General features: G+C 46.4%; 1 protein-coding gene across 2 annotated transcripts; it reads left to right on the top strand.

Annotated features, from left to right (window-relative positions):
- Positions 1 to 1,452: 1,452 nt before the first annotated feature.
- Positions 1,453 to 18,467, top strand: Nudt4 (nudix hydrolase 4). Of its 2 annotated transcripts, none has more exons than XM_085843113.1 (5): positions 1,453 to 1,723; positions 12,900 to 13,010; positions 13,990 to 14,034; positions 15,624 to 15,708; positions 16,006 to 18,467. In XM_085843113.1, exons 1-5 carry the CDS (start codon positions 1,628 to 1,630, stop codon positions 16,206 to 16,208), a joined length of 540 nt encoding a protein of 179 aa, XP_085699239.1. In that variant the 5' UTR covers positions 1,453 to 1,627; the 3' UTR covers positions 16,209 to 18,467. The 2 variants fall into 2 exon arrangements, with proteins under 2 accessions (XP_085699239.1, XP_021030149.2); XM_021174490.3 differs by having other exon boundaries at positions 15,621 to 15,708.
- The last annotated feature ends 888 nt before the right edge of the window (positions 18,468 to 19,355 follow it).

Genomic DNA, 19,355 nt, shown 5'->3' with positions numbered 1-19,355 from the left:
GCCAGAGCCTGGCACACCAGAGGCCTTCCAGGAATGAAAAACAAAACGGATGTGGCTGTCTAAACAGTTCTGTGGGAAGTGAAGCTCCAGTCGGTTAGGAGTTCGGGTTTTGAAATAGGGTCTCATGTGGACCAGTCTGGTCTCACCAGTTCTAAATGGTGGGGAATGGCCTTGAATTCTGAATCCTTCTGTTTTGGGCTCTCAAATGCTGGGATTACATACCTGGGATTCCACACCTGATTTGGATTAGGGGTTTTCTTGAATTCCAGTGATGTCAGGTCTCCTACTTTTTTTTTTTTTTTTTTTTTTTTGGTTTATGGTTTTAGGTTTTTCGAGACAGAGTTTCCTCTGTATAGCCCTGGCTGTCCTGGAACTCACTCTGTAGACCAGGTTGGCCTTGAACTCAGAAATCCGCCTGCCTCTGTCTCCCAAGTGCTGGGATTAAAGGCGTGCACCACCACTGCTCGCCGGTCTCCTACTTTCTATCTTGGCTCTTCAATAGCTCTGAAATATGGGGAGTTGTTCCAAGTGCCTAAAACTGTAAGCTTCCAGACAACAAAAATCCCATTGATTTACTGCTATGGCCTTACTTAGAATGAGATACACACAGAATAACAGCCATAACCAGTGTTCATGAATGCACTCTGGAGGGTCGGCGGAGGTGGGGATGCCACAACACAGACAACTGGCTATAGTCCACTTCAAAGCCTGAGCTGACTCTTCAAGGGCACATAAAAGCACCCTCATCGAAACAGAGGAAATGGGGGAGAGGGAGAAGGAAAGGGAGAGGAGAGAGAGAACTCAATGAACTTAACCTTCTTAGCCTTCACAAGCAACGCTAACAGCGATGCTTCCGTAGTCCTGCCATGGCTCTGGACACCTTGGCTCCAGGACCCAGTACTGGGGTCCGCCCCTAAAGGGAACTCTATCAGACCACTAAAACGGAGAGCGAGGAGGTCTCTGCTCGCTTCCCTTCCCTGGCCTTGTACAAAGCGCACCCCACCCCCCAAAAAAGGCCTCTGGAGCACTCGCCCGCGGGCAGGGCAGAGCTGGCGGAGCCCTAGACTTAGGCCTCGAGCCCCGCCCCCCGGCTGGTCGAAGCCGCGCCCCCAGCTCCCCACCCTACCCCCGCCCGGCAACGGTCCTGGCGCGCAGGCGCACTAGCGCGCCCAAAGGAGGGAGCGCGCCGGCGCGCGCGCGCGGGATCCCCGCTTAAATGCGGGCGAAGGGGGCGGCGCGCATCCTCGGCGTCTCTGCCCGGTCTGCACCGTCGCTTCCAACTGTCTCCGCGTGGCACGAGCCACGAGCCGCGCTCTTCCCCCCGGCGGCGGCGGCGGCGGGTGCAAGCAAGGAGTGGCTGCGAGCGGCGGCGGGCTCCATGGAGAGCGGCGGGCGCCGGAGCAGAGGCGGCGCTTCCACCGCTGCGCCCGGACTGCAGTGACCCGCGTTCCGCCCCGTGTCCCGGCGGCCGCCCGGCCTCGCCGTCCGTGTCCGTGCCGCCGCCGCCGCCCGTCCCACCGGCGCCCGAGCATCGCGACTTCCTTCGGCCCGACTCCCCGGCGGGGTGGCGGCGGCCGGGTCCCCACGGTGGCGGCCGGAGCAGCGGCTGCAGGAGCCCGGCTCTAGGATGAAGTTCAAGCCCAACCAGACGCGGACGTACGACCGCGAGGGCTTCAAGAAGAGGGCGGCCTGCCTGTGCTTCCGCAGCGAGCAGGAGGACGAGGTAAGCGCGGGGACAAAGGCTGGCGACCGGGCTTCATCCCGCACCCCCTGCACCGCCCGGGCCTGCGGGTCACCGGCAACCCCCACGCCCGGAGCTGGAGATCGGCCTCCGGGGTTCGCCAGCCTGCCTTTTAGACCTCCCATTAGGTCGCAAGCTGTTGACTTCATTACGTAGATACCTCCTTTTGCAAAGCGGCCTCCGCTTTTAAAGTTTTTCTGACGACCGAAAGATGGCCAGCGAGAGAAGTGGAATGACGCCAGAAGGGACAAGATAGGCCAGGAAGAGGCAAAGTTGCCCTTTTCAGCCCGGCCATCTCTCGCTCTTCTGGTTTTTCAAGGCTGTTCTGCGGTGTGACTTGACATCTGGAAGGAGCGGCGTGTGATTTTACCCAACCCTTCGCCCCGCTTTGGACTGATAGGGACCTTTGGAGTAATCTCTGGGAGAGCCTATTTTATTTCACTTCAGTTCTATTCGGTTTTAAAATGATTCCGTTTTCGTCTCGCTCTGGATAGTTCAGTCACTTGGTAGCTGGGGGAAATCTTGTAGCGCTGCCACGCCTAAAATGAACTGATAAGAGGAAAAAAGTTAGCGTTCTGAGTTCTGCTTCTGTAGCCGCGTCCAGGAAGGCACCAAGCATAAAACTGGAGATGGGATCTAATGGCTTCCTTATTGCTAGCCCCTGAAGTTATGATAAGCATGACAGCATACACTCAGTGGTGATTAACAGATAGCCGCGTGCTTGAAAGTTAGGATCTTTAAACCGCTTTTGCTTTTTATTTACTTATTTTAAAGGTTGACTTGAAAGCTTTTAAGTGTTAAACCCAAATCCCGAAGGAACTTCTAGAGAAAGGTCTTTGAGCTGGGTCTACTTAGAAGAGAACGGAATATAAGGACTTTTTAAAAATGCACAAAGGACAAAAAAGGCCAACAAGCCTTAAATGCAGTCTATCATGGGGTGGGGGGAGTCTTTGAAGGAGGTGCCGTGCTAGGGCAAGGCAAACTAAATATAAAAACATATAATAGCGAATAGTGACCCAGGATCCAGTCTGACCTGTTCACTGCTCTATCGGATTTTTAACTGAGCGTTTACAATGAGTTAGGTGCAGCCCGGGGAGTGTTACATTTAATCCTTTTAGCACTTGGAGGTAGTACTGGTCGGCCCTGTTTTATAGGTGAGAAGACGGCTTTGAGCAGAAATGCTTTGTCCAGATGACAGAATTAGGTAGCAGTCATAGTTAGGGATGTAGTTCCTACCCCAGAAAGCCGGCCTCTTGGTAAAGGGCCTCTGCTCAGCAGTTGGATGCTCCGTGTTTTGTGAGGCTAAACTTCAAAGCCTTTTAAGTTACCTTTGAGATTGTACCATAATACACAGTTGGAAATTCAGGCCCCATTTTGTGTGTGTGTTGGCGGGAGGGGGTTGTTTGGGGGTGGGATGTATCTGTGTGTGTCCCTAGGTGAAGCTATGGGGATAGGAGAAATCAAAGTGATCTAAATTGTGTGTCTGGCAAGGCAGTCTTGACAAAAAAAGCTCCACATAAATGACTTTAAGCAGATAGGTGGATTGGTGTGTGTGTGAGTGCTTGGAAATTGTTTCTGCTGGAAGCGGTGCTAAAGGAGATAGCACCATGGCCGAGAGCTTGCCTCCAACAGGGGAGCCTGGGTTCAATCCTGGGCTCCTCTCTCTCCAGGAAGTTGCTGTAAAATAATTGCTACAGCCTGTTTTCAAAATGAGACCAGTATTTTTAAATACAGTGAGATGAGCAAGGCTTGGAGAGTATTAGAGAAACCCATTATATAAAGTGCTGGCTCTTGGAGCCTGTAGGCTGGGGGAACCCGGTGAATCAACTTGTTAGGGGATATGCTCAGAGGGAAGACGCTGGAATTCTCCCCAGCACACAGCCAACTTTCAGCATCTGGTTTGGCTCTTCGGAAATTTTACTTCTGTGGTTGTGTACAGTTGAGGCTCTTTCTATTATGTGATAATTACAGAATAGACTCTTAGCAACACAGTAAGATGTCTAGGAAAGCTACAGATGGGCTTTCCCTGTTGAAATGATATTACGAGCCATCCAAGGATAGACCAAAGCTGCTTGTCCCACCCTTCCAGCTAATGGGTAAAAAGTGCTTATCTATTGGGTTAAGGAGTTGTAGGTCCTGGTTAGAACATTTAAATGTATGTTTTAAGGATGAGGGTAACTTCAAATAAAGAGTTAATTACTGTCTGATCCTAAAAGGCTACAGAGAGCCCCCATTGGTTGGCTCACCTGAGTGCCGGGATTATAGGCGTGAGCCTTGATGCCCACTGAGAACAGGTTTTTCTCATAGTAGTGGTTCATACTGGTGCACGCCTTGAATGCCAGCATGTGGGAGGCAATGGGGGTCTGATCTCTGAGTTCAAGGCCAGCCTGGTCTACAGAGTGACAGGGCATGTAAATTAGGGTACAGAAGTAACTTGTCTCAAGGTCACAGAACACGCAGGACTGGACTTCTCTTGTTTTTAAGTCTTCAGTGTATCTGAGCAGCCTCCCCAGCTTTTTCCTGTGGAGGCCCGTCACCTTCAGTGTGGCTTTGAGCCTCCAGACCAGCCCACTGGTTTATGTCCAAGAGTAGCTGGTACACTGCTTCCATAGGCAAAGGAAAGACGGTGACGTGGTGAGTAGGTAGCCAGAAATGGCTTCCGTTGAATATATTTGCATACGTATTTGAATAGTGGATGTAAAGATAGTTTGAGCTGGCAAGGAACATACTCTGTAGTATGGAAGATTAGATGAAACAGGAGGAAATAACGGAGGCCTGGAGTGCTTTCTTCTGTGTGCTTTGGTTTAGGAGCCCAGTGTGTGTCACTTGGAACTTCAGTAAATGGGAAAGGAGGCACCAAGCACCCTGTGGTCTGCAAGAAAAGAGCAGCTTGGGATGGCAGAGAAAAGGGAATTCATTTTTTTTCTTTTTTTTAAAACATGAGAACCTTGGGTAGAGAATAGCTCGGTGGTGGAATGCTTGCTTGCCTACCACACACAAAGCCTCCAGGGAAAACAGCACCTCAGAGGTCACACACCAGGCAAGACAGGAAGGACATTTCAATTTTAGATTTTTGAGGGGGATTTGAGAGCAAAGTGGGACATAGAATCAAGCAACTCCATCCTGGGTTGAATCCAGGTGCGCACCTTCAATCCCAGCACTTGAGAGGCGGAGGCAGAGGCAGGCAGATCTCTGAGTTCGAGGCCAGCCAGGGCTACACAGAGAAACCCTGTCTCGAAAAATCTGAGAGTAACACCAGTTCTGTCTGGATCGGTGGTTCTAATGAAGCGTCTAGCCTCCCTCCGGGCTAGCCTGCTGTAGAGCTTGATAGCTTGAGAAAGTCCAAATCCAGCAAAAGTAAGGCCTGGTGAAAATGAAGGCTCCTCAAAAGGCAAAACTAAAACCAGAGCCGGGAAGAGTATCAGCCCCAGTCAGGGATTCTAGTGCAATAAAAAAAAAAAAAAAAAACCCTGCCGTTATTTACAGGGGGTGGGGGTCAGTTGTCATTTAACCTCCGGCAGTCGCCCGGTCCATAGGTATTGACATGTTTGACCAAGAGATTTAAGTCACTGAACAGATGAGGCAGGCATTCAAATGGAGACCACTTACAATAACCACATGGGTTTTCTTTCCTGTGTCAGAGCTTGTGTGTGTTAGGCAAGCAGGCGCTCTACCGCTGAGCGGCGCCCCCCAGCTCAAGGCACACCTTTTAGGAACATTGAGCCTAAATGAGATGAGATGAGCCACTTCACCTGTGACTGTGGCTCCCCCAGACCTGAAGGAGAACCTCTCAGGCCATTGAAGCAGCCAGCTTCTTCTAGGAAGAGCACGTGTCTAGCTAGCCTTTGTATGCTTTGTCAGAGGGTGATTTCGGGATAATTCTCCAGCGTTGGAGTCAGCCAGGGCCTACCTGGAAGATTGAATGCCTACTTGGCTTTCTTTCTGTCAGCCTCTTGCGACTGGAAGAGTTCTGTGATGGTGCTGCTTCGTAGCTTCAGTAATCCCATGTGTGTATCAGCTAGCATGTTGACTGTGTTGTACACCCAGTAGATCCTATTTGTCTGCTTTGGGGTGTTTAATAGGTTTCTCTGGGGAGAGTCTTTAGTGTTCATGGAGGGAGCTTGGGGTCAGCTGTCCAGTTTCTGAAGGCAGTATAATTGCAAGGAAGTGTTTGCTGTTGTGACTAGGTAAATGGCTTCATCCCCGCCACCCAGCCACCTCCCCAAACCCCCATCCCTCCTCACCTCACCACACACACACACACACACACACACACACACACACAAAATAAATTGTGTTGACTTGATTTTAGATTCTGCATGTGCAGAAGTTATTCATAGTCTAATTTACCTACCAACCTAGAGTTTAAAACAAAGGCATAATGAAACAAGATGAACTCCCACCTGGTGAGTACCAGTATCCCAAGGTTCCCATGGAAACAGTGACACCTGCTCTCTCACCCAACTGAATCAAGTCCCCACTTTAAAATTCTTACTTGCATATATGTATATGGACAGGAGAAGATGCTATGGAGGTCAGCGGACAACTTGTAGAATCCCTTTCTTTCCTTCTACCACGTGGGTACCAGCCTCGGGTACTCAGGCTTGTCAGCAAGTGACCTGTCCAGCTGAGCCATTTCAATGACCCAAAGTCGGGTGGGGTTTTTTCTTTTTCTTTCTTTTCTTTCTCTTTTTTTTTTAAGATTATTTATATGAGTACACTGTCACACTCTTCAGACACACCAGAAGAGGACACTAGATCCCATTACAGATGGTTGTAAACCACCATGCAGTTGCTGGGAATTGAACTCAGGACCTCTGGAAGAGCAGTCAGTGCTCTTAACTGAGCCATCTCTCCAGCCCCCTTTTCTTGCTTGTTGATAGCATCTCCCCATAGCCCAGGCCGCCTGTTTTCTGCAGTGCTGGGATTACACTCAGGAGCCATCAAGTCTGGCATCAATCTTAGTTTGTTTTAAAGGTGGGGATGTATATAGCCCAGCAGTCCTTACTTAGCATGTGTAAGCCCAGCACTGGGAAAGCGGGATTTGTGAAAGACTCTCACTCGTAATGGAAGAAGGGAAGGTAGAAGCTGGGCTCTGAGTTCATATTTGAAGGGTACACTGAATTATATTAACCTTCCCCTGGCTTAACTTGTTTTCGCTTTTTCTGAGACACGGTTTCTCTGTGTAGCCCTGGCTGTCCTGGAACTCACTCTGTAGAGCAGGCTGGCCTTGAACTCAGAAATCCGCCTGCCTCTGCCTCCCAAGTGCTGGGATTAAAGGCGTAAGACCCTGGTTTACCTAACTTTTACGGTTGTGCATAAGGTCATAAGTTCAAGGCCAGCTTGGTCTAAATAAGGCTCCAGGCTAGTTTGGTCTACACCCTGAGACCTTATCTCAGAAAATGAATTCAGTGCTGCACCACCTGTGGCTCCCGGCAGTGCACTCACTTCAGTGAAAAAGACTGCAGGTTGGAGTCCTACTGTTACCACGGCCCTCATGCTGGGGCTTGAACTCAGGTCTTGGGAAGGCCAGGCAGGAGTTATACTTCACACATTGCCTTTGTGATTCAAGATCTCACTAAGGCCTCAGTGATTCAGAGGTTAAGGTGCCTTCGAGGTTAAGAGCACTAGGTATTTTTAAAGAGGTCCTGAGTTCAATTCAACAACACATGGTGGCTCATGACCATCTATAATGTGATCTGGTGCCCTCTTCTGGCCTGCAGGCATACCTGCAGGCAGGACACTGTACATAATAGGTAAATCTCAAAAACAAGCAGAAACAAGGAACAAAACAACAGAACCCTCACTAAAAATTGCCCAAGGTGGCCTTGTACTAACTCTGTAACTTAGACAGGCCTTGACTTTGTGGCCTTCTGCCTCCCTCCAGAGTATCTGTGATTGTAACCTGGGCCACCACTCCCCTCTTTCTTGGCTTGAACTCTTAACTGGAAAAAGATAAATGACTCCTTTATAAATATACCTTAGTAATTTTTTGTTTGGAAGAACAGCACTCAGTAGGCTTTACCCAAAAAAAAAATTTTTTTTTAAGTGTTTGTGAGTACCAGTTGTGGTGGCACACGCCTTTAATACCGGCACTCGGGAGGCAGAGGCAAGCAGATTTCTGAGTTCAAGGCCAGCCTGCTCTACAGAGTGAGTTCCAGAACAGCCAGAGCTACACAGAGAAACCCTGTCTGGAAAAAAAAAAGTTTGTGTGCCATGTCTATCCCTGTTACCCAGGGAGGCCAGAAGAGGGTTTGGGTCACCTTAAACTGGCATTGTAGACAAGTTGTGAGGTACCATGTGGGCCTGGGGATTTGAACCCGGGTCCTCTGGAAGAGCATTCAGCACCCTTCACCACTGAGCCGTCTCTCCAGCCCTCTACACCAGTATTTTTGGTGTTTGATTCTTTTGACATAGGGCTTCACCCAGTCCATGTTGACTTCAAAAATCTTGAAACTGCCTCTACCTCCTAAGTGCTGGGACTGTAAGTATGTGTCACTACACAGGCCTCTTGCTCTTTAGTCACCCTTGCCCTTCCCTCTAAAAGGTGGCTGTGTCCTCATTCCAACTTGATGGAATATTCAGGGTGAGTAGATGAGAGCTTAATAATAGTTTAACTAGTGTCTGTCTCCGCCATGGGGTTCACGTCATCTCTTAGCCTGGCGAGGCTGGTGGTTTGCCGTAGTTGCCTGCACCTGTAAGAGAATGAGAGTAAGGGTGAGCTTAGCGATCCTTCCTCCACAGCGTTCCTCCTCACATTAGATTTTATTGCCATGACAGGAGATGGAGGATTATGCTCTAACCCCCTGAGGGTGGGGAGTTGGAAAGCGGGGCTGCATGGGCTTAGTCTGAGCGGTGACCTTTTGTGTGGAGTACTTGGATAACCAAGTTACACCTTTCACCTCCTCTGAAGTGCTGTAGATCTCGGTAGTCTGCTCTGTGGCACTTGAAATGAGCACCTAAAATATGACTGGACTTGAGGTACAGGGTTTTGAATTTGTTTCCTAAGTAGCTGCGCACCACCAGAGGCAGCTGTTCACATGTTCGTCCCTGGTGCTCAGTAAACCTGGAAAGGTCAGAAAGTTAGTTAGTCCCAGGGTTCAGCACAGCGTGGAAGCGGCAGACCAAGGGCGTAGAGTTGTGGATGAGGAAGCATTGCATGGCATGTACTAGATTGCAGATCTGCCTTCCCAAAGGTGGGCGCCGTGCCGTGGAGCACACCTGTGATCCCAGCTCTTGAGGCCGAAGCAGGAGGACCTGCAGTTCAAGGTCATCCTTAGCGAGATAATGGGTTTGAGGCCAGCCAGTTCTACAGGAGAGCCTGTCTCAGCTGAAACGGGGTGCAGAGAAGAAGGGACTGAGTCTGGGGTCGGGATGAATATGAGTGAGAATCCGGGGAATGAACGCTCATCATCCTAGATTCCTGATGCCGATTTTAGTTTTTAGTGCTGAATACCAATGGTTTTGAGACGACGTCACTAAATGAGTCGCTGGCCATCTGTGAGCACTGTCCTAACCCATTATGAAAGCACAAGGAAGTCACTTAGCACAGGATTATGGAGTAAAAGGTTTTTTTTTGTTTTTTTGTTTTTCGAGACAGGGTTTCTCTGTGTAGCCCTGGCTGTCCTGGAACTCACTTTGTAGACCAGGCTGGCCTCGAACTCAGAAATCCGCCTGCCTCTGCCTCCCAAGTGCTGGGATTAAAGGCGTGCGCCACCACGCCTGGCTTGGAGTAAAAGTTTTATCTAGCCAATAATACCAGGTCACCTCTTAACTGACTAGAACAAGAGGCTAGTAACCAGGTCAGAGCCAGGGGTTGTTGCTTACACTGCAGGGCATATGGGGTGTGCTTTAAAGCCATTTATAAGTCCATTTGCCAGTCTGGGTATGAGTTACGTGTCCCAGTGAGCCTCCTTTTGGGTAACAACAGTGTTATTGAAGTGGGGTTTGCAACCTCTCCTCTCCTCCTCCTCCTTCTTCTTCTTCTTGTCTCTCTCTCTCTCTCTTTCTCTCTCTCTCTCTCTCTCTCTCTCTCTTTCTCCAGGCTGGCCTCGAACTCAGATCTCCCTGCCTCTGCCTCCCGAGTGCTGGGATCGAAGGCGTGCACCACCACTGCCTGGCGCAACCTCGCTTTCTTTAAGGTAGAATTGGAACATAAAAGAGTCCTACTCTTCAGAATTCTGGATTTAAATTGTATCCAACTTCTCAATACTATATTGCACACCAATGAATAGCCTACTTTTAGTGTTTACGGTTTCTTAAAAATATTTTCGGGCTGGAGAGATGGCTCAGCAGATAAGAGCACCCGACTGCTCTTCAGAAGGTCCTGAGTTCAAATCCCAGCAACCACATGGTGGCTCACAACCATCCGTAACGAGATCTGACTCCCTCTTCCGGTGTGTCTGAAGACAGCAACAATTAAATAAACAAATATTTTCTGCCATCCTATTTTCATTCTCAGAGTTAGAAAGCCAGCAGTAGTTGGTACTGAGCTGACTCAACTCCGCATGCAGGAGAGCATGGAGTCCCCAGTGGCCATCAAATATTAGGCCTGCCAGATAAGTGGTTTCCTCACAGAGAAGATCTTAGCACGAACAAGGAACGATATTCTCCAGTCTGTGTGCTTCAAGTTCAGACTCATGTCTGCTAACATTGTTAGCTCTGCCTAATGCCTGCTCCTTCATTTCTAATTATGAACGTAGACCCTATTTGCAGATATTAAGCTTTTTATTTACAGCTCTATTTGGACATGATGCTGTTGCCCTCAAAGCAGCCACAGGTGCTTCAGCTAATGCCCTGCCAACCATTATGCTGGCTCAGTGTTTCCCTGGATTGGCCACTGTCTCGCCATGCTTAAAGCAGTGATGTGGGCAGCACCGTAGTTTTCAGTTAGGCCCAGGACGGCAAGGACAGCAGATTAGAGGAACTGTTGAATCACTTTGGTCGACTGAAGCTTCCCATCTGGAGAAGGTTGAATCCTTAGCAGCCGCATGAAAAGCTAGACATGGTGACACATAACACTCAGGAGTATGTAAAGTGGTGCAGAACAGGCAGGTCCCAGGAGCTTGTGGGTCAACCTAGCCAAAACGGTGAGGACCAGGTTCAGTGAGAGCTGTAGGGAGTCATAGAAGACACAAGACATCTACCCATGCACACTCATGCATGTAGACACACAAACACAACATCCTTTTCCCTGTGTTTCTAGCAGAAGGGGGAAAAACAGAATTGGTACTATCATTGTCAAAAAGATGTAGTATCCACATTGGGGATTAATCTCTCCCCACCCCCTTGTGGGGAGGGGAGATGAGGATGTAGCTCAATTTTAGAGTGGTTGCCTGCTGTGCTGCTTGATAAGTTTATGTTGTCACCTTGACACAACAGATTTCCCTGAGAAGAGGGAACCTCCGTTGAGTAACTGTAGATCAGATTGGTCTGAGGCTATATTTGTAAGAGATTGTCTTGACCGAGTGAAGTGGGAGGGCAGGCTCAGCCCACTGTGGGTGGCACTATCCCTAGGCAAGTGGGTCTGGGTTATATAAGCTCGGTGAGCATAAGCCAGTGAGTCACAGTGCTCCATGCTGTCCTCCTCAGTGTCTGCCCTGACTTCTCTCAGTAATGGATGGTGACTTGGAAGTATAAACCAAATAAATAAACCCTTTGCTCCCTACCCCACGTTGGTTTGGACCAGTGTTTTATCAGAGCAATGGGAAGCCGACTAGGATACCTAGCATGTCCAAGGCCTTGGGTTTGATCCCAAGTACCATCAAATAAGCTATAAATGTGGTGTGTTCCCAGTCCACGGGAAGACTGTTGACATGTATTCGAAGGCAGCATGCTGCAGTAATTCTGCAGCAGTTCTGTTCAGTATAGTTAAGTAAGACATGTGCTACCTTCGTGAGTGTTTGGTTTGTTTCAGCCTTTCTAATACTTGAATTGAATGCATTTCAGTTTCTCACTTGAACAGTGACTACAGTGGTACCTCAGTGCTATTAGGTTAGCATGTTGGATCCATGTTTATGGTGAGAGTGGGCTTGGTGGTGGTGGTGGTGATGGTGGTGTTTGTTTTGGTTTTTAATACTTTGGGCTTAATGCTCTTCTTGATCATGGGTCTATAAGTTTCTCCTGTGAAAGGTCAGGTGACTATTTCAGGCTTTGCAGCTCATCTGATCTATTTTCAGTAATTCTGTCACAGCCCCATAAAAGCACCAGACAAAATGCAAAAGTGAGTGATGGTGTCTACTTCTTAATAAAGTTTTATTTATGAGCTCTGAATATTATATAATTTAAAACATAAAAACCACCTGGTATCTTCTATAGAATCCCTGGCTTTTAAGAACCAGAGGAGTATGTTCAAGCATGCATAGCCTGTGCTAGCTACATCTCAAATTCCATAGCCTAGGCTATACAGCAAGATCCCATTTCCAAAAACAAAGGACGAGAAAAAAGAACCTTTTTTTTGTTTTGTTTTGTTTTGTTGTTTTCCTTTTTAGCTTGGGCTGTTCAAAACTAGTGCGCTGTAGTTTGCCCTTGTTCTAGACACAAGTTAGCAGCTGCTTATCTGACTGGCTCAATCAAATGGTTTTGGAATATGCAGGCACCTCTTCCCACCTAACTGTGAGCTTCACACTCTGCTCAGCTAGGGTTTGTTCGCACATTTCCCTACTTCTTTCTCACAGCACTGGTCTTCACGAACTCTTAGATCATGGGTGAACAGGGTGGCCTGCCTGTGGCCTTGTGTCTTTAATTTGAAGAGAAAAGATTCTATATATAGCTCAAGAGTAACTGAAGCCCTGGCTGTCCTGGAACTCAGAAATCTGCCTGCCTCTACCTCCCAAGTGCTGGGATTAAAGGCATGCGCCACCACTGCCCATCGAAAACTGCACTTCTTCAATCTGGTAGTTTAAATAATCCCAGAGGGGCCAGAGTTCCAGGCTAGCCAAAGTCACACAGTGAGACACTGTCTCACTGACCCACACCCCAATATAAATGAGTCTGCGGAGGTAGGATGGTTTAGTGATGTGAGTCTGTATCTTGTTGATGTGTGCCCTTAATAATTTCAGTGAGATTTCAGAGTGGATTAATCCAGAGTCCAGCAACAGCCATGAAAATGCTATCTATGTCTTAGTGCCTAAGTCCGTGGCTATTGTGGGTCTTACAGGTGCTGCTGGTGAGTAGCAGTCGGTACCCAGACCAATGGATTGTCCCAGGAGGAGGGATGGAGCCGGAGGAGGAGCCTGGCGGTGCTGCTGTGAGGGAGGTGTATGAAGAGGTGAGATGAAGGCTGTCTTGAGGGGTTTTACACGAGGGTCTTCTGGCTTTTTGCCAGGTAATCCTGAGAAAATGCAAGCAGGCAGTTGACAGAAGTGTTCTGTTATCTTCTGCAATGTTTATAAGGATTGTCTAGATTACATTCAAACTGCCTTAAAATTCAATAATAAAAGGTGTCACACCTTCATTCATGCACAAAATCTCAAGTGGCCTGCTTGTCCCTTCCCTCAAGGATTGGAACTTGGCTTTACACTCAGGCGAGACCATGTAAGGTAGAAGTGTGTAGTATATGATATACTCTGTCACTGGGCTTCGGGGTACATTCGGGAAGGTTTCAGTCTTGGGAGATGGGCTTCCTGGGGGAAATGCTTCCCAGCTTCACCTACAGGAAGCACTGCCTTTACTGCTGTTGCTATAGTAACGGGGTGAGGAATCAGGACCCTTTGAATGGTGGCTAGAGAACTGTAGCTCTTGCCTGGAAAAGAAGGCAGGTTTGCAAGAAGGGGGAGGGTTAGGCTGGAGAGATGGCTCAGCTGTTCTCCAGAGGTTCTGAGTTTTAATTCCCAGCCGCCCCATGGTGATTCACAACCATCTATAAGGGGATCTGATGCCCTCTTCTGGCCTAAGGATGTCTATGCAGCAAAGTGCTCATAAAAATTGACAAAGGGGGGGGCTCTGTTAGTTCATACAGAAAATTGTTTTCCTTCATTTTGATAAGAACATTTTTTATCACCCATGTCATTTCTTTTTAAATGAAAGTCATCTAATCAATCCAGGTAATTAGGATTTGTGTGTGAATTGAGCCATTATTCTATTCATAGGCCACGGTGAGTCTTGGTATGGCCAAGAAACTGTACAATTAGGCAGCTAACTTGCTAGGGAAAGCCTGAACTATTTAGATTCAAAAGTTGAAACAAAACATAGCTTATAATGAATCATTATGAAGATAAGTATTTTACTTACCGACTTTTTTTTAATAGGCTGGAGTCAAAGGAAAATTAGGCAGACTCCTGGGAATATTTGAGGTGAGTTACAAAATAGCCCTCACTTGGATTCCTGATTCCTGATTCTTTCCTAACAGCAGCCTGAACCAGGTTCCTCTAAAACGACCAGCAGGCAGGTCGTGGTGAGCACTGGGGGAGGTTGGGTAGTTACCCATGTCTGACCGTAGAGTAGAGCTGACACAAAGATTGGCCACATAGGCATCGGCAGCATCTTCAGCAGTCTGAGATCTAGGTCTTAAGATCTGGGGGCGACTGGATTCTGTCCAGTTCAGCATGTGACACTGAACAACAAACTTGAAGGACCATGGAAAACTCAGGTACAAGGAATAAATGCTAAAATAAACCTCATTTGTGTGATCTCTCACTAACGAGGCAGGATGGAATTCTCAGCAAGGGGATGGTGGAAAGAGAGAGGCTGGGTTCAGACGTCAGTGAATCTCTAGTCAGTGTGGTGTGCAGAAGTATGGGGTCTTCCCTTATCAAAATGCAAGTGTTAGCTCAGTCTTTCGTGATAGAACCAGGAGCTAAGCCTTTAGGAATTCAAGTATGTGTTACTTGGGAGTTGATGAGTCCCCAGTTCCTGTGGTTGGAGATGACGGCTCAGTGGTAAGAGTATTCAAAGAGTGCAGGTTGTTCTTCCAGAGGAAGAACTCCCAGCACCCATGTCCACAACTGTAATTCCAGTTCCGGGGGACCTGACCCTCAACTCAGGCATATGCAGGCACATAAGATAAAAAATTTAGAAATATAGTTCTTAAAATATTACACAAAATGCCTATCTGTGGTTACATAGCACCATCTTCTGGTTAAAGTGAGAAATGCCAATTTTTCTGTGATAATGTGTAATAATTACACCTTTGTCACTATGGTCAGTGTGTAAAGAAATATCATAACTAAAACTTAACTGGTTAAGGAGACAACACACTATTTGACAGGAAATGGCAGCCAGTAGTTTTTCCCTTTAGAGTATCACAGCACGTGACATGTTTTTAGCAATTTCCCATTTGGCAGTGTTGGACCTCCCGTTTCAGATTTTGAGATACATCATTGTAATGCAGGATGTCTCAGCTTCTAAATGCTGAGGTTTCTGGGGTGCACCAGCATACCCAGACTAGTGTCTTTGGTCTTGAGACAAGGATCGTAAATCTGACCTCAGCTGGCTTAGAACTTGCTAGGTAGGTAGTCCGGACAGCCTTGAAACTGAATCTTTCCTGCCTTGGTCCTCCAGGTTCTGATTTCAGCTGTGAACTACTATGCCTACCATCTTCAGTGCAAAATTGTGTGTGTGTGTGTGTGTGTGTGTGTGTGTGTGTGTGTGTGTGCGCGTGCGCGCGCATGCCTGTGCTCATGTATGCACACGTGTAGAGGCTAGAAAACAGCTTTTGGGAATGATTTTCCTCCACTGTAGGTTCCCAAGATCCAACTCAGATCCAACTCAGCTTTTCTGTGCTGAGCCATCCTGCCAATGCCAATTTTGAGATGTTTGTTTTATATATACACACTTCTGTCTGCATTGCTACACTATGTATGCACCGTCACACTGGAAATAGCCGTGCTGGTCACTGGGCCAGAGCCCTGAATTAAAATGCTTTTTTTCTCTATTCAAGCAGAATCAAGACCGGAAGCACAGAACATATGTTTATGTTCTGACCGTCACTGAAATATTGGAAGACTGGGAAGACTCCGTAAATATAGGTGAGTTTCTGTTCCTTTACTCGGTCCCTCCTACCGTCTGTCACTCCTTCTGGTCCCTCCCACCTTCTGTCATTCCTTCTTAACTGATTTTTTGGTTACTGTTTTGAGAGGGGAAGGTGAATATGTAGTTCTACTTTTGAATTACCTTATGATTTTTCCCTACCATATTATTAAATTAAGTCATTTAGGAAGTAAAAAAACTCATTGTTTGGGGGGAAAGAAAGGGAATCTTGTATATTAGTAGGGTATGCCTTCTTAAACTGACCTGACAGTGACTGCTGCTGTACTGTTCTCTAGGAAGGAAGAGAGAGTGGTTCAAAGTAGAAGATGCAATCAAGGTTCTTCAGTGTCATAAGCCTGTCCATGCAGAGTACCTGGAAAAACTAAAGCTGGGGTGCTCTCCGACCAATGGAAATTCCTCAGTCCCTTCCCTCCCAGATAACAACGCCTTGTTTGTGACTGCTGCACCGCCCTCTGGGGTGCCCTCCAGTATAAGATAGAGGGTTGGGGCCCCTCCCCCATCATGTGATGCACATGTCACAAGGAGAGGCTCTTTCACTTTCTTCTAACACATCTGACTGCTGCTGGCAAACTCTGTATTTGCTATGCAGGGATTTCAAATAATTTGCATGTATTTCATCTGCTTTCAAGTCTTTTAAAATAAATAACAAAATAGCAAAAATATTTTAAGATGCCAAAGCCATGTGGAATTTTTTTTTAAAGCCTTCATTGTACCCCATTCCTTTGGTTTTCATTTTTATAACCTTTTTAACATTTTCACTTTTGTCCACTTAACATTCTATGGTTTGACAGATCAACTGGTTATTGGGTATATTTTTTGCCCTAATTTTTTTTCTTACAGTATCAAAATAGACACCAAATCTTTGTTGGGAATTAATGAAAAATTCTTGGTAAAGAAATCTATCCACCCCAAAACTTAAAGAGAGTCGTATTCTCCCTTTGTAAACTGCCGATTTGGGCTGTGTTTGTATGGGCCAGTAGCCTTTGACAAAGCACTTCAGCTCCCTATTTGAGAATTTGTTCACAGGCAGAATTATGTCACAGTCCATGTACTAGGGCCCGTTCCCCTCTGCCATAGTGATGATATAAGAAAGTGTGCCGTTTTTTGGGAAAACTGTCAGCTACATGTGGCTCGGCATAGCTCATCCTGAAACTGTGGTTATAGAAATCTATTTAGCACGCTCAGCTGCTATTTCCCTTCTTTGACATAGACTGTTAGGGGCCACATTTCCCTCAAGGGCGAGTGCTCTTTATATTTTCAGTTTCTGATTTAGAGACATTGTTCACCACTGGACTAGACTAACCTTGGATGCCGGTCAGTGACAACTTTCACACTAAATGGCTGTTCTGTTCAGCTGTTCTAGGCCTAAGACACTGTCTTGAGTGTCAGTAAGTGACGTGTCAGGTGAGTTAACTGTGGGGGAACTAGAAGATTCGAGCCAAGAATTATTGTACCTCCATCTTTGTGCTCACTCAAAATTGGCCATCCCATGAAAAAGTACCATGACTTCATGGAGGAAGTGAAGGGGGAGAAGAGGAAAAGATCTTTAGCCATTATTAACCTTTTGTAAATACTCTTAACTGGCAAGCTTAAGACAGTGAAGACATTTGTTCTGTCACTTGTTAACCTTTGAACTGTAATGCTGCTGCTGACAAGGGTCCTTGCCTGTAAGGAAAACTGGCACAGTTTTCATAATGAGATCTTGGGCTACCGATGCAGCAGAACTAAAAACATTAGGTTCCAAAGCAGAACTCAGCCAGTAGTACTCATTCTAAATTATGTAGTGTAACCAAGCGTGATCGTCCAGACCTTTTATATTTTTCTTTGTACAGGTCATGTACTCTGGGTGTTTCAAAAGAAATATTTTAAAGAAACCCACAGATTGCCATTCTCTATCTTGTTTTCTCACAATTCTCTGCAAGTCCTCCCTGTACTAAACACAACAGAGAAACTGGACTGTTTTGTATAGAGTACTGCTTCCAGCAAATAAACCATCACAAGTGCTTGGGGGTTTGTATGTATACTCTCAGAGGTAATAATGCATGAACCTATTTTATATGTAAAATATGTACAGTATTCATGTCAACCATCTCTTTAAAAGTTAGCCTATAAATATTGTTGTATAATTTCTTTGGTCAGAAACATTTGGACTAAGTCATGTCACCTGGGTCAGGATTTCTTTCAGTGCCATTTAGCAAACTGTCTTTAGTCTATGCAAATAGCAAAGATTTACAGAATGCAACTGAATGCAGCTTCACTGTTAAAATTTCACCTGAGGGTTCCTCATTATTCTTCTGGAACCCAGAACTTGCAAGATATAAAGGAATTGAATCTAGTAGAGCTCATGTCTACCAGCCCAGCCGCCTGCAGCGGGGAGACTGCTGTGTGTGCTTATTTGTGTGGGCGCTGAATAAAACGGGGCAGCTAAATTCTCCAGTTCCATGTGCCTCCTAATGTTTAAAAGAAAAAAGCAAAGTAACCTGTTAGAAACTGACTTGCAGAAAAGCAGGAACTGTTGGGTGGTGGTGTAAAGAAATGGCATTTTCCCACCAAGGACAAGCCATCCAGTTGTCGTCACACGGGATGAAGCAGCAAAGGTGAAGGAGAGAAGGGTATGTGCACAAGAATTGCTTTGCATGGTCTCATCTGAGATGGTTGCATTCGAACTGTTGTAAGAATTGTAAGAATCTTGACTTTTTTTTACGTTTGGAAACATCAAATAAAAATGGAAACAATCTCTGTATGTTTATTTTTACTTTAAGAGCCTGTTTTCATCTTTAAGGTACATGCCTTTACCAGGGGGCTAGAGAAATGGCTTGGGTTAATAAGAGTGTTTGCTGTTCTTTGAAATGATCTGACTTTGGTTCCAGCACCCACATAGAGGTTTCACAGCAACACAACCACACAGGCATCAGAGCTATGCCTTTGCTGTATAGAATCTGTTCCCTCAGCTAGGTTTATATCATGTGCATATTCTATACTTCCATGTGGCATTCTACAGTAAAACTCACTATTCATCAGACTTCATATATATACAAAGCTCTTTCTTGTGCACTTCATTTGTGACTAACTTGGATTGGTGGCTTAACGCCATGAAGTTTCATGGCAATGAAGTTTCATAATAGGTTAATAACCAAAACTAGAAAAATAACAGAACATTCCTTACTATAATTTCCACTCAAACATATAAAAGAACTAGAAGTTTAAGAGCAGTGATTAAATGTAGTAGTTTGGGCTGGGTAAGTAGTAATAACACATGCCTTTAATCCCAGCTCTGGGAGGCGAGGAGAGCAGCACTGCTATGCTAATCAATCACAGGTTCAAAGCCAGCCTGGTCTCTTGGTCTCAATTTCCAAGTCTGAAGCCAGGCATAGTTAGCAGGGGCAGGCAGATCTCAGTTCAAGGTCAGCCTGGGCTATAGAGAAATTCCAGGGCAGCCAGGACTACAGAGAAAAACCAGGATTTTCTATCACACTGGATAGAATTCCCAGCTGCTTCACTAAATATCTGTTTATGCATAGCATCTAAATAGTTCCTAAAGTCTTCCATTATAGCTTTTTTGTTGTTCTATAGTTTGTAAAAAAAAAAAAAAAGTTGGGTGTGGTGGCGCATGCCTTTGGTCCCA

This window comes from Mus caroli, unplaced genomic scaffold, assembly GCF_978045245.1.
Source record: "Mus caroli unplaced genomic scaffold, Mus_caroli_1 scaffold_9, whole genome shotgun sequence".
In the NCBI taxonomy this organism is placed as follows: domain Eukaryota; kingdom Metazoa; phylum Chordata; class Mammalia; order Rodentia; family Muridae; genus Mus; species Mus caroli.
The sequence above is the reverse complement of the archived record's forward strand: the minus strand, read 5'-3'. Positions and strand labels throughout refer to the sequence as shown.